Source organism: Argentina silus, assembly GCF_951799395.1.
Source record: "Argentina silus genome assembly, chromosome: 4".
NCBI lineage: Eukaryota > Metazoa > Chordata > Actinopteri > Argentiniformes > Argentinidae > Argentina > Argentina silus.
The window spans coordinates 787,306-799,546 of NC_139658.1; the positions used below are offsets into that span (position 1 = coordinate 787,306).

General features: G+C 40.3%; 1 protein-coding gene across 1 annotated transcript; it reads right to left on the reverse strand.

Moving 5' to 3' along the window:
- Positions 1-307: 307 nt before the first annotated feature.
- Positions 308-11,184, reverse strand: gxylt2 (glucoside xylosyltransferase 2). Its single transcript, XM_083668097.1, has 7 exons — positions 10,830-11,184; positions 6,421-6,619; positions 5,048-5,179; positions 4,080-4,331; positions 3,485-3,608; positions 2,296-2,468; positions 308-1,838 (listed from the first exon to the last, which is right to left on the reverse strand). The coding sequence occupies exons 1-7, from the start codon at positions 11,099-11,101 to the stop codon at positions 1,659-1,661; spliced, it is 1,332 nt and encodes a 443-aa protein (XP_083524223.1). The 5' UTR covers positions 11,102-11,184; the 3' UTR covers positions 308-1,658.
- Between the last annotated feature and the right edge of the window lie 1,057 nt (positions 11,185-12,241).

A 12,241-nucleotide genomic window follows, 5' to 3' on the forward strand; every position in this document is an offset into this window, starting at 1 on the left:
TATCCAACAGTCATCATAAGACAAAGTAATCAATGCTCACACCAGGGGCCATTGGCAGTCATAATGCCAGTAGGCTAATATATATATATATATATAATTTTTTTAAATATATTTTATTAGCAGGAGAGAACTTGTACAGGGGGGTCTCGGGGTTAGGGTTAGTATGGGGGGGGGGGGGGGGGAAATTACTTGTATTCTCAGATAGTACATGTAATCACCTTGAAAGGAGCTGGTACAGCTATACATCCTTTCATAACTTTCAGTCAAAATCAAATGCTATTAATAGATTTCATGACAAAAACAGAAGAGAGCGATACATATCCTTTATTCAGAAATATTGAGTAAACATAAACATGTATAAATACAGCTATTTTGAATTTCCAGTTTGAATGTTTAAACACATTTGACAAATGCTAGAGTAGGCCTGCATGGACAGGTCAAGCTGTAAATGGTTGTGTTTTAATATTGTTCTGGAGTTCACATATACTGTGCATCACAATTACACACAAGACATTCTCTCATACAAAGTTTGCAGTTTTCTTTCTTGTACAAAAACAAATAGTATTTAAGAGCAAGGTTTATGAATACACATATGGCACAATATCACTATACAAGCGCTAACACTTTGGTAGTTGATCAACTCCACATTGTCTTTTTGTTACTGTAACATGTGCTTTGAATATTGAACTCTAGAGGAATGGCACATGATGTCCATCCAGCCCTTCCTATCCTAAGCTGTAGCCTACAACTTGATTACAAAAGTGCATTTGCACGTCTTCTGTACACATCAGTGTTAAGATCCTACTGTATCTTATGCTTATACTGTTTAATACTCTCACTGGCATTTGGCAATTGGAGAACGACAAACTAATTTGATTGAATTTACTCATTCACACATGTTCACATTTTAAGTGATTTATTGTAAAATATGTAAAATATTCACATTATTCTGGAAAATTGCATTATTAATTCTCAACTTCAGGTATTTAACAAATGTTTGGCAGACATTTGACTTCATGTTCCTTTGCTTAAAGCAAAGTCTCAAATTGGCTTTGCCTGACAAAAGCATCAATTAACTCCAGGCAGAGAGAGGGATAATTTCAAACCACTTACAGGAACCTCTGGTAAAGATGCCTTGTGGCATACATTTTCATGCACATAAAACTGGGTTGACAAAAATAACCACTTTGCCGTATTTCCCACTTTAAACTTTGAAGTGGAAATTAAAACATAACCAGGGCTTGAGCTCTTGAGCACAAGCCTTCGACATTAATAAAACCATATGTGTTTATGTATAGAACATCTGGCAGTCTATCACTTTTCACCTGTAAATCAGGCCCTATAAAGCAGTGGGTGATAAGGCAAGCTTACTCCACAGCATCACTGACCAGCACTCTATGCCTGTCCTTCAACATGATCACCATGATCCATACCATCATTCCAGCATCATCATGTCCTTGACACTGTTGCATCGAAACAGAATGTCATTTTTGATCCGTTGTATGCTGCAGACACTGTAAACACATTCTGATCTTGTGTTAGCAGTCTGGTCTGGGGGGGCCTCCTGACAATGCACATCTTCCACAGAAAGATTCCATTTGTGATGTCAGAGAGACAGTCAACTTTCTCTATCCAGTCATTTTTTCTCCATCCTGTTGTTATTTATGTGGAGGTCTCACATGCCGGACCACTTTTTGCTCATACACAGTCCTCATGGTCTTCTCCACCTGCTTTAGGAATACCTGGGGAATACGACCACACAGCGTGTTGACCGTGTCCAGAAACTTGGTCTGGAGGGGGTAGAACAGCGACTGGAACAGGTTGTCCTCAAAAGGATACTGCAAATGAGAAACATTGTATACCTTAGGGTTATACTGTATATCAGTAGTGGTAGCATTGAATCATAAATCAACTGTGCCTTTGGCTATTATACAGTAGGCACAGGAGAGTATAAATCATGATTCATGAATGAAGTTTTTGTCTGGTTAATAAGAGGCTTATCTATGAACAGCAGAGGGAGCTGACGTTCCTTCCTAATGTAAACAGTTCCCCAGCCTTCGTTGTCCAAGGAGAGGAAAGGACAAAGAACAGAATACAATAGCCATAGCTGCTTATTTTCTGAGAGTCTTCTCCTTATCTTTTTTAGCTTTTACCCTGAGGATGCATAGTGCAACAACACATGCATGTTACAGTAATAACCTCTATTACTGTAATAAGTATTCTGATTTGGCTAGTTTTAGTGTAGATTTAAGTTTCTCGATTCTATAATTTAAATGACACAGATGGTGGACTTACATCATGTATTGCATCATACACTACTTTAAAGGCTGGCTGCTTGTCGTCATGGTACACCCCTCGGTTCCCATGGAGAATGGACACCCCCTCGTCTTCAGCCCCTTTGCAGTTGCTCCCATACATGCAGTGATCAGGCCTGTAGTTCCACTGGCATGGGAAGGTGTAGAGACATTCTGCAAACAGAGCAGCTCACCATTACATCACCATTACAGCTCACCATTACATGTCTATTACATCAGATTTCTAATACACATGTTCACCAGCATAAAATATTACGATGGAATAGCCTACCCGTACAGAAACATAGGAAAACAAATGTTGGTGAAAAAGACAGAATTTAGACAAACATAAACCTTATGATTTCAATCACAATGACAAAAATTATCATTTTAAAAATATATCTATTCTATAATATATGTATAGTGATTACAACATTTTGCTTTGCTGGCTCAAAGACTATCAAATATGTAGTTTTATATCGACACAATATGTAGTTCTATATCTACACACATTTTATTCCTTTCAAACCGCATCTAATCTTGGCTTGTAAAGGGTTGAAATACCAACAGAGCATTCCTTTAAACCAAAGGCATGGGCAGGCAAATAAGGAGAAAGATCAGACATGTGCCAGGGACTGAAGTCTTTCCCTGGAAGAGTACACAGAGACTGTTCCCTCCACATGTCCCTGTTTTTCTATTGTGGCTGCTTCAGGGGATGCATGTTTACTGGAAAGGTTCCATTAATGTCCATTAATGTCTGCCAAGTCTACTTATGGCTTTGAGCACTTAATACTCATCTCTGTAGTCTGCACCTGTGGCCAAATCTGCTGCTGTAGCTGCCGTCACAGGCTGAAATGTTTACCTATTCAGCATTCACACAGCATTGATCTCTTCCAGGAGCAATTTGGAGGGTTGTTTCTTGCAGTTGTATTAGAGAATGAAAACCAATCACTACATCTAATTGAGGCAATTATACTGATTTTGTTACAAGCTAAAATATTTAACCCCTGGGCAAAAACAATGTACATTTGTCTGTTGCAGACCTAATGGGTTAGACACCATATAATGGCAGTAGAATAACATTCGATCAATTCCACTCCATGTTCTCCTTTGCAGTAGCTATGAACAACAAATATATGACTTACATTATTCCAAAACTATGACAATGAGTGAAGCAGTGTCTATTGTACCTGGGTTGTAGTGGAAAATAATGTTGAGGAGGTCTTGGTCCCCCCAGGTGATGTGGTTCTTGTACTTCTGGTAGAGTGGGTGTAGGAGGTCCTCCCACGACAGCCCGCTCGGAATCATGCTGTTCTGAGATACCAACAAGAAGCCTTACTTTCTCCACAGCCCTGAGGAGTAGCTACTCTTCATCTTACACAATAGAAATGCTTGATTTCAAAGGAGCTCACATTTACATTTCAAATGTGTTCAGCAAAGTGGCATGGTTACAATGTTCTGCTCTTACTGGGTTCCAAACCCTGCTGAATTCAGCTTCAGACAGCTGGAGCCTTTAATGTGAGTGTAGCAATCAGAGAGGCTCAATCACGGACCATTCTGAGCACTCAGGATGTTGAGACTGAGTGCTATTAAAGTGTCACCTGCTCGCTTGTCACAGACAGGGTGAGAAAACCTTTCTACTTACAACCTCAGATTATAATGCAAACTCAAGGGCTGCCTTCAACTGGCTTCTGGTCAATGTGCAGAGGAAAACAACCTAGATATTCACAGAGAACTGACTAGAGAAGGGCTATGACTAAAAGTCTGATTGATGATGTTCCTTACTTTGAAGAGGGTGCTCCGTATCCTGGTGAGGTTCATGAGCATGACACCCGAGTTGACCCCTGTGACCCCATAGAAAGGATGGCGTGCAAAGCGACTATACCAGCCGATCTTGGGGATCTCGTGCTCGGGGGCCATGGCCGCCAGCTGAGTGGTGTTGAAGGCCTTGAGGAAGGCCCAGATATCATCCATGGGTCTAAGGAAGAGCACGTCTGTATCCACATACAGCAGAGAGTCCACCTCTTTCAGGATCACCTGGAGTCATAACAAACAATCATAGAACCTGGGTTACAATCAACAGAATACAACTGAATATATTCTTAGGGAGGGGTATCTATATGTACCATCCTGAAAGGTAACACTAAGAAAGTAATTTGTTCTCAATGATATTATCAACTATCACTTGGCTCCCTCCTGCAAAGGTTTACAAAAGTCTTGCCAATTGAGAATTGGAAACATTATCTTCATGAACGAATTGCTTTGAAACAACAATGTAATATGTGCTACGCAAAGTGAGCAAGCTGTTTGATGATTCAAAGACTTTCCATTCAAAAAATCAATGTGTGATGGCTTTAATTAAGTTAATGAGTTTAAGCTCGGGTTCTTTGTTAAGTAAAGGTCACTGAGAATGCATAAAGCCATAGATAATCCTGGGGATATTGATTACTATATAATTGTGTATATAGTGATCTGATGTAACCAAGACAACATATGATGCAGGATTCACAGCATATTTTCCCTGGGGATTGTGCTACTGTGTCTTAAACAAAGATAAATTGATCTTATTCGAAATGCATTAGCAACAAACAGCAGCCCAGAACAAAACAGAAAACAGATGATATGGGCAATTAATTTACAAATAAACCTAGCTTGATGCATGTGCTGTGGAATGAAGCCAAATCAAATCATGTATTTGATTAATACAACGAGGTACACAAAGAGTGGAGAAAGGAGAAACTCTGCAGCCTTACAGGGAGGAACAGCCTCTGGGCAGCACAAGGCTTGAATAGTTTCTTCCACTCCTCAGCATTCCCCACCGAGAACGTGATCGGATAAATGCTATACTGGAACTTGGCAGAAATAGCACGTGGCCACTGGCTCAGCTGAAAGAGAAACTACACATTGTTACACATCATCGCTGTCATCATCATCAAGATCAGCAGCAGCAGCAGTTGAAGATGGCGCACACTGTCCGAGATCACTTGGAAATCGCCTCGGAAAGTCACATTTTTCATAATTTGTCTTATTTTCAAAGGAACAAAACAGGAACCAAATTCAAGTTGAATGGATTGAGTCAACGGTATTGGAGAGGAATCACTCTACAAGTAGAAATACTCCTTATTCTGATACATGATTCATCCCTCCTAAAAGATACTTTAAAAGTCTACATGAACACACTATGGCTTGTAATGACTTCTTTGTAAACAGATGAAGTCATGTCTAAGTGCACTAGCTTTACACGTCAACCATAATGCTGCCAGCTGTTGCTATAACAATGTCCTACTAAACACAGTGAAACTAAGCTAAACAAGTGGAGCTACAGAACCAGAGGAGAAGTCCGTTCTGCCCACGCCTGAGGGTTTACCCTTTCAAAGCCAACACTGCACCACTGAAGCCTACGATTTTCTGGTCTGTTAGATGCTGAAGCCCTCCATAATCGGCAGCATTATTTAACAATTTGGAGCAGAGAGAAAGATCAGTGTGAGAAGTTGGCAGGGTTTCTGCTGACGAGGTGGAGAGATCAAAGAGGGCAGATTGTGGCTAACCCTTTTAGCTCCCTCTCACCGTCGCGGCTGGATGTGGGCCACTACGTCCCCAGCACATATGCTGCTGATTTTTGGGCCTAACTAACCCCAAACTTCCAGACTACTGCTAGGATAACTACATATAGGGAGGTTCTCACATGGTGCACACATACTGTGCACTCAAGGGCATGTATGGAGTGTCATGCATGCTGCTTTAAGGGTTTAAGAATCTGGGTTTACAGCTACACACGCCTGTGTTGGAGTCCTTTGAAACACAAGTTAACCAAAGGTGACTCAAACATCTACGTGATACATGATCTAACCTTGAGATAAAAGGCTCTAAATCCTGTAAGATGTTAGAGCAAGTGAGAGAGTTCAAAAAGCTCAGATCTCAGTGTCATCTATTGCTGAGCAAAGAGGAATGTTAAACAGGATTCACATGAGAACCGTGAATCAAAGGCTTTGAAAATATAATCCATTGAGAAATTCTTCAGTGCTTCAGACAAACCTGATAAATGTTTTATGCAATACATAGGTTAATTATTGTACTTCTCCAACAGTATACCTAAAGACTGTCATGCATTCTGCCAGCCACTTACCCCCTTTTCGAACTGTGAGGCCAAGGGGTCCTCTGCAAAGATGTGAAACTTGATCCTCTTGATGCTGAAGAGGAGGGCAGACTTGACCATGGTAAGCGTCTCATCCAATCGGTTCCCACAGGCCACCACAGCCAGGTGCATGACCTCGTCTTTGCGGTTACGCTTTGACACGGGCCGTCCCACATCACTCCTCTGTCTGCTGTGGGGGCACACACATACGGGCAACAAGTCTCAGCTTCCTGTAGCCTGCTCAGACCTACTCATCAACTATGAACAGACCCCATGAGAACGGCTGAGCCATGTCACTCCATAGCAACACTACTTCATGGAACACGTAAACGTCACAAGAACACATCTGCGGCTTTGTGATGAACACAGCAGGAATGTATGAGGACGTGCCTGAGACATATTCCAGACAGAGCACATCACCCTACTGCTCCTTCTGACGGGTAGCAGAAGTACACATTCAAGGCTTCCTCAAAGACATCCCTGTCTACAGTGTTCAGCACTCCCCATCCCCCTTCTCCTGTAGGTCTGTGTGTTCCCACTGGGCTGCTTTGTTCTCCCATGCTCAAAGCCAAGTTTCTGTATCTGATGTAAAAATGCTCTCTCTGCAGAGGCAGGGTTGCCATTGAATTCAAATGGATTGAGCTGTGCAGAATATATATCACACTTATGAAAAATAAATATATGTATAGCCAAGGGTAAAACTTGACCAGTGTGCTGCACTGTATGCATACAGTGTATGAGGCTGGTTTTAATGACACATGTAAATGTAAACATTAGCATTGCCAAGGGGAGAATGCAAACTCATGGCTACAGAATCCCTCCATTGGAACAAAGTGTCCTCTGTGGCAATGTCCACCATGACTGAGAGAATTACGGAAAGGAAACTGATTATTCTGCCAGAGGAGAGTGCAACCTCTAAGCAGAGGGGTTTCTTTTAGCTTCATGGAGGCAAAGAAAGAATGTGGTTAGTATAAAAAAAATTAGGGGATGGGGGGCTGACATTTCACAGGTGGGTTGCATGACTGTCCCCAAGCGTGACGCTTTGTTTTCTGCATGGCTGAGGGACAATCATACAACACAGATTAGCATGGATGAGAGGGCCCAGAGAAACCTGTCCTTTGAAGGCTGTGGCTCCTTCAAGAACAATATTCTGGTCGATGAACATACTGTACAGTATATCTTACATTATATTGCTTACTTATATGCTTACCGGTTATACTGTTCATATTGTTTATACTGTTTATACTGTCCATACTGTATATTTTTTAGTACTTCTATTTTTATTTTATTGTATTTTAAAACTTATTGTATTGTTGCACTACTCTGTGGCACTGTCACTTTTGCATTTCACTGTATACTTGTATGCACGTGACAAATAAAGAATCTTGAATCTTGAATCTTGAATTACTGAGGGAAAGATGATACATAGATTAGGCTATGAAATACTGGTCAGAAATATTGTCTTTTCACCTGAAAGCTGACCAAAGAATTTGGTTGTCTGATATGTTCTACTGTATATTTCCAATGGTGCACACTGTACATTAGTGATTACATTATAATTGGAATAGTAAAAAATGTTGCTTTTACCACTAACAGTGAGGCCCATTATCTACTGCATGGAGCATGTGCTGCTCACATGAGGTAATCTTACATAGTGTTGCAACCTTATTCCACACATCTGGAAACATTTGGACAGATTCAACCTAGCTCAGAAGGGGTACAAAGAGGACTGAATTCATTATTGGCTACAGAGAGTGAGCATTAAATAACCACTAAGCCTAACTGTCCCTGCAGCCATCCCTTTGAAACCATGAAGAAAAATAAATAAGCAGCAGATTCAAGGGTGCACCATTAAGAAGGAAAGCACACTGACAATAGGGCAAGCCTTGTTCAACAATCTATCAAACTTTACTTTAATGCTCACAGTATCCAGAAATGAAGCACTACTACATTTAATCATGAATGAATTAAAAGGACCTTGAGGAATAAAAATCGGATGCTTTTGCCTTTCTTCCTCAATATGAAAGCTCTCTCTATGGTAGATTTCAGTACCACCACATTCCCTAAAAATTCATTTTGCCAAGGGAATCATCCACCCTTGCTATTCTGATAAGCAGATTTTCAAACTCAGTCTTTACCCCGGTCTGCTCGGAGGTCCTTTTTCTCTCTTATGCCTTCCCCAACTCACTCTGGACCTGCAGTTACAATGAGATAGCCTACCAAACCAAAAGATTTCTGCCCCTATTGAGGCCCACATAAGCAGACTCTCAAACCTCATCAGGATGCTCGGGTAAGCAGGGAGATTCTAAAGCACCGCAGAGAGCAGTCTTCAGTCATCTAGGTTGGCACTTTTATAGCTTTACATAATGTCTCTGCAACAGAATACCTAATTTTCCTATAGGCGCATTGTTTAACAGCATTCCAGATGATAGAGCAGGGTATTTGTTTAAAAAAGATTATTAAATCTGATGTGAACCTAACGAGGCATGTGTTACTTTATTGATATATATACACACACATCACCATCGCGATCAAATGAGACATCATGGAAGAATCAACTGACTAAAGACAATCAGAAGGCAGGTTTCTAGGCTTTAACATAGTCACTAAAGGTCCCTGGCTGGTGAGAGGGACATCTGATACTCTGTTCGGGAAGCAGGAGTTCTTCCCTCTATTTTTATCCACAGGAAGCAGTGTGATACGTCAAGAGGAAATTATATGATTAGGAAAGATGTTTCTCTACTAAAGGTGTGAAACAGGAAATCTGTCTGCTGGGGTACATTGTTGTTGTGGTGAGGAGTGGGATAATTCCAAACCTTCATGAGTAGGAAAGAGTTAACTAACCAACACAACACAATATACCGTATCTGCTGGTAATTCTACTATGCCTCTCTCAGCCTTTCTCTCACCAGCACCAATGGTAAGGCCTGAAGGGAGATGTGTGGTGTTTTTTTCTTAATCTCACTCCTATATGCTTGCCAAACCTGTTTAGTCGTTTTCTTTGGTCACGATTGGCCTCTTCACCCCATCTCCCTTATCAGTGGAGAGCACACGTGTGGGTGTGGTCACAGACAATACTACGGTCCAGTCAGAATGCTTTAAACATGCTACTGGATCATTCATCTGAACAGGATAGGTGAAAGCAGGGTGTACAAAAGAATACATTGCCTTAAGACGATAAAATATGAGCTATTATCATATAATGTCCAGGAAAGAGTGTATTTTGTACATGTACAGTGTACATGTATTTTGTAAAAAAAAATAATAATAATAATAATAATAATTGAACATTGCCAAAAATAGCATTCTGGGAGACATTATGTACACAATGCACCTCTGGACAGAAATAGCTGATGACCACAAATTGTGGCTGTCTGCAAGACACAGTAAAGAGACATGTTCATGTTCAGACTGTTTTGATCATTCATTCAGGTCATCTCCATTTAGAAAGACAAGCTGATCACCTTTGATACAGCATGACTTTGCAAATGATTTTCTTTCCTAAACGTTGACTTTGAAAGATCAGGCTTGACTTCAAAAAGTATGTTCTACAACTTTAAGTAGTCTATGGTCTTGGATTGGATTGAATGGCCTATGCTCCCGAAAGGGCAAAAGGGTTTAAGTCAATTAAGTCATGGTCTTGGATTGGAGTTCAATAAACAATGTGTGAATTATGTTAATCATTTGCCATAGGAGTGCTGCAACCAGAGAACCCCTGGATTCATTTACATTCCATAATTAAGCCCTCTCAAGGTGACCTTACACCCCTCAACTACTAAACCCATTAGAGAGCCTGTACCAATTTGAGACTGGAAGTCAAACGTTTAAACTGGTTATTCTTTCTCTAGGTGCAAGGCAATTTTAATGCATCTCATCTTCCTTCTTTAACTCGCGTGATCCTGAGAATTACATATGGAGCTCATAAAATATCATGCACACAACTCACAGCCTAACCATAGCCAGGTGATGGAATGATTACGTGCATTTATAAAATACATCATCTAGTATGTTCAGCATCGATCGATCATTGAAGGAAATCAATGATGATTATAAACTATGTAATTTGAATGACAATTGCAGGTTTGGTCCCCTTGATAAATAAAGCCATTGTTTGTTGCAAACGTCCTTGAACATAATTGACTGTTGTATATCTTTGATTGGGGGAGCACGTCTGTCTGAATTAATAAAGAAAGAAAGGGTACGTGTGCATTCCACAACTTTGTGCGAAAGGCACAAAAACATTTGTAAACGCAGACTGATGAAATATGCCTTGCAATAGAGGAACATTTCAGCGGTTCACTATATAGGGAAATGTATGCCAAAATGTTGCTGAAAAAACCTCAGCTAGGCGTGGAAAAAAAACATCAACATTAGCAATCAATGGTCGTAAAATTCCTTACCTCTTTGACTTCACATTGCCTTCTTTATTGGCCACTTTTCCCTGTTTTCTTTCCGCGAGAGGCTGTTTCTGAGGAATATGATGAAGTTCATCGTGAGATTTAGTGAACTTTGATGCAACATTGTTTCCATGCCCCGAGGACGATGGAAAAGAGTTATCATCCACAACTTCTTTCAAAGGCGGCTCGTCTGCAGCATTCCCCCCCAAAAAGTACAAAAGTAGAAAAACTCCGAAACAGACAGCGATCACAACAATTTTGCAATGAATTCTCATCGTGGAAAAGAGTTCTGATTATTTGGAGGAGCATATGATTCCTCTCTCATGTCTGTGAATTGAGAATAACAGTTAGAGTTGACATTTTGTTACTCCTCCTCGATCGCATTATGCTGGAGATGATAGAGAGCGAAGAGGAGCTTTGCACATCCATGAGACATTGCTCAGTGGAGGAGGGTCTTCATTCGCTTACCGTAATCTCCAGAAGAAGTGCGCATATTTGTATTTTGATTGATCACTCACTTAGTACAGTACTAGAAATATACGATTAGTGACTTTGTTTGACTAGCTCAGACGCGACACTTCATGCCATGGTAATGGTTTGCCGGAGCTTGCGAGTTAATTCAACCATGAGTGCCGGCATGACTTAAGTCAGTTTTGAAAGTATCAATACTCTCCATCATAGATTTTCATCTGCCCCACGAAGTATCCAAAAGGCTGCTTAATATCTATACAAATTAACTGTATACCCACGGTGGAAAACTACAAACATGCCACTCCGCAATTGCATTTCCACTTCTTCGTTTACAATCATGGCGTTTAGCCAATCACCCTGGTTTACCTGCACACTATGCGGTGTTGGCTTCGGGTATAACATTCATTTGTATAGATATTAAGCAGTCTTTTGCTTATTTCGTGGTGATGTAGAGTACGTGGAAATTTTCAAAACTAAGTGATGTCGAAACAGGTGGCCTGGGCACTTACAGTGTATTCAGACCCCTTCACTCTTTCCACATTTTGTTGTGTTATAGACTTAATTTAAAATGGATTAATCCACACACAATACCCCAGAATGACAAAGTGAAAAAAGGTTTTTAGAAATTTCAGTAAATGTATTAAAATTGAAATACAGGAATACCTCATGTACATAAGTATTCAGACCCTTTGCTATGGCACTCTTAAAATTAGCTAAAATGCAAAAATGTCATCAACAAATCACTCAATAAGTTGAATTGAGTCTATCTTAATGCAAGGATAATAGTTCATGTAATTTTGGAATTCATATCTTTGTTTTTATAGGGTCTCTGATTTGCATAGGAATCAATTACACACTGTCTACTAACTACTATCGTCACTGTTTATTATGCTATATTATATTGTATTGTTGATTATTGTTGACTGTTGTTGATCTAGGAGCAA

What these genes read in the sequence shown, in the direction of transcription:
- gxylt2 (XM_083668097.1), bottom strand. Translation starts at nt 11,101, where the DNA reads ATGAGAATTCATTGCAAAATTGTTGTGATCGCTGTCTGTTTCGGAGTT. An exon ending in CCCAGAGGCTGTTCCTCCCT is followed by an intron (nt 4,332 to 5,047) that starts GTAAGGCTGCAG and finishes TTATGACTCCAG; the next exon opens with GTGATCCTGAAAGAGGTGGA. An exon ending in TGTATGATGCAATACATGAT is followed by an intron (nt 1,839 to 2,295) that starts GTAAGTCCACCA and finishes TCTCATTTGCAG; the next exon opens with TATCCTTTTGAGGACAACCT.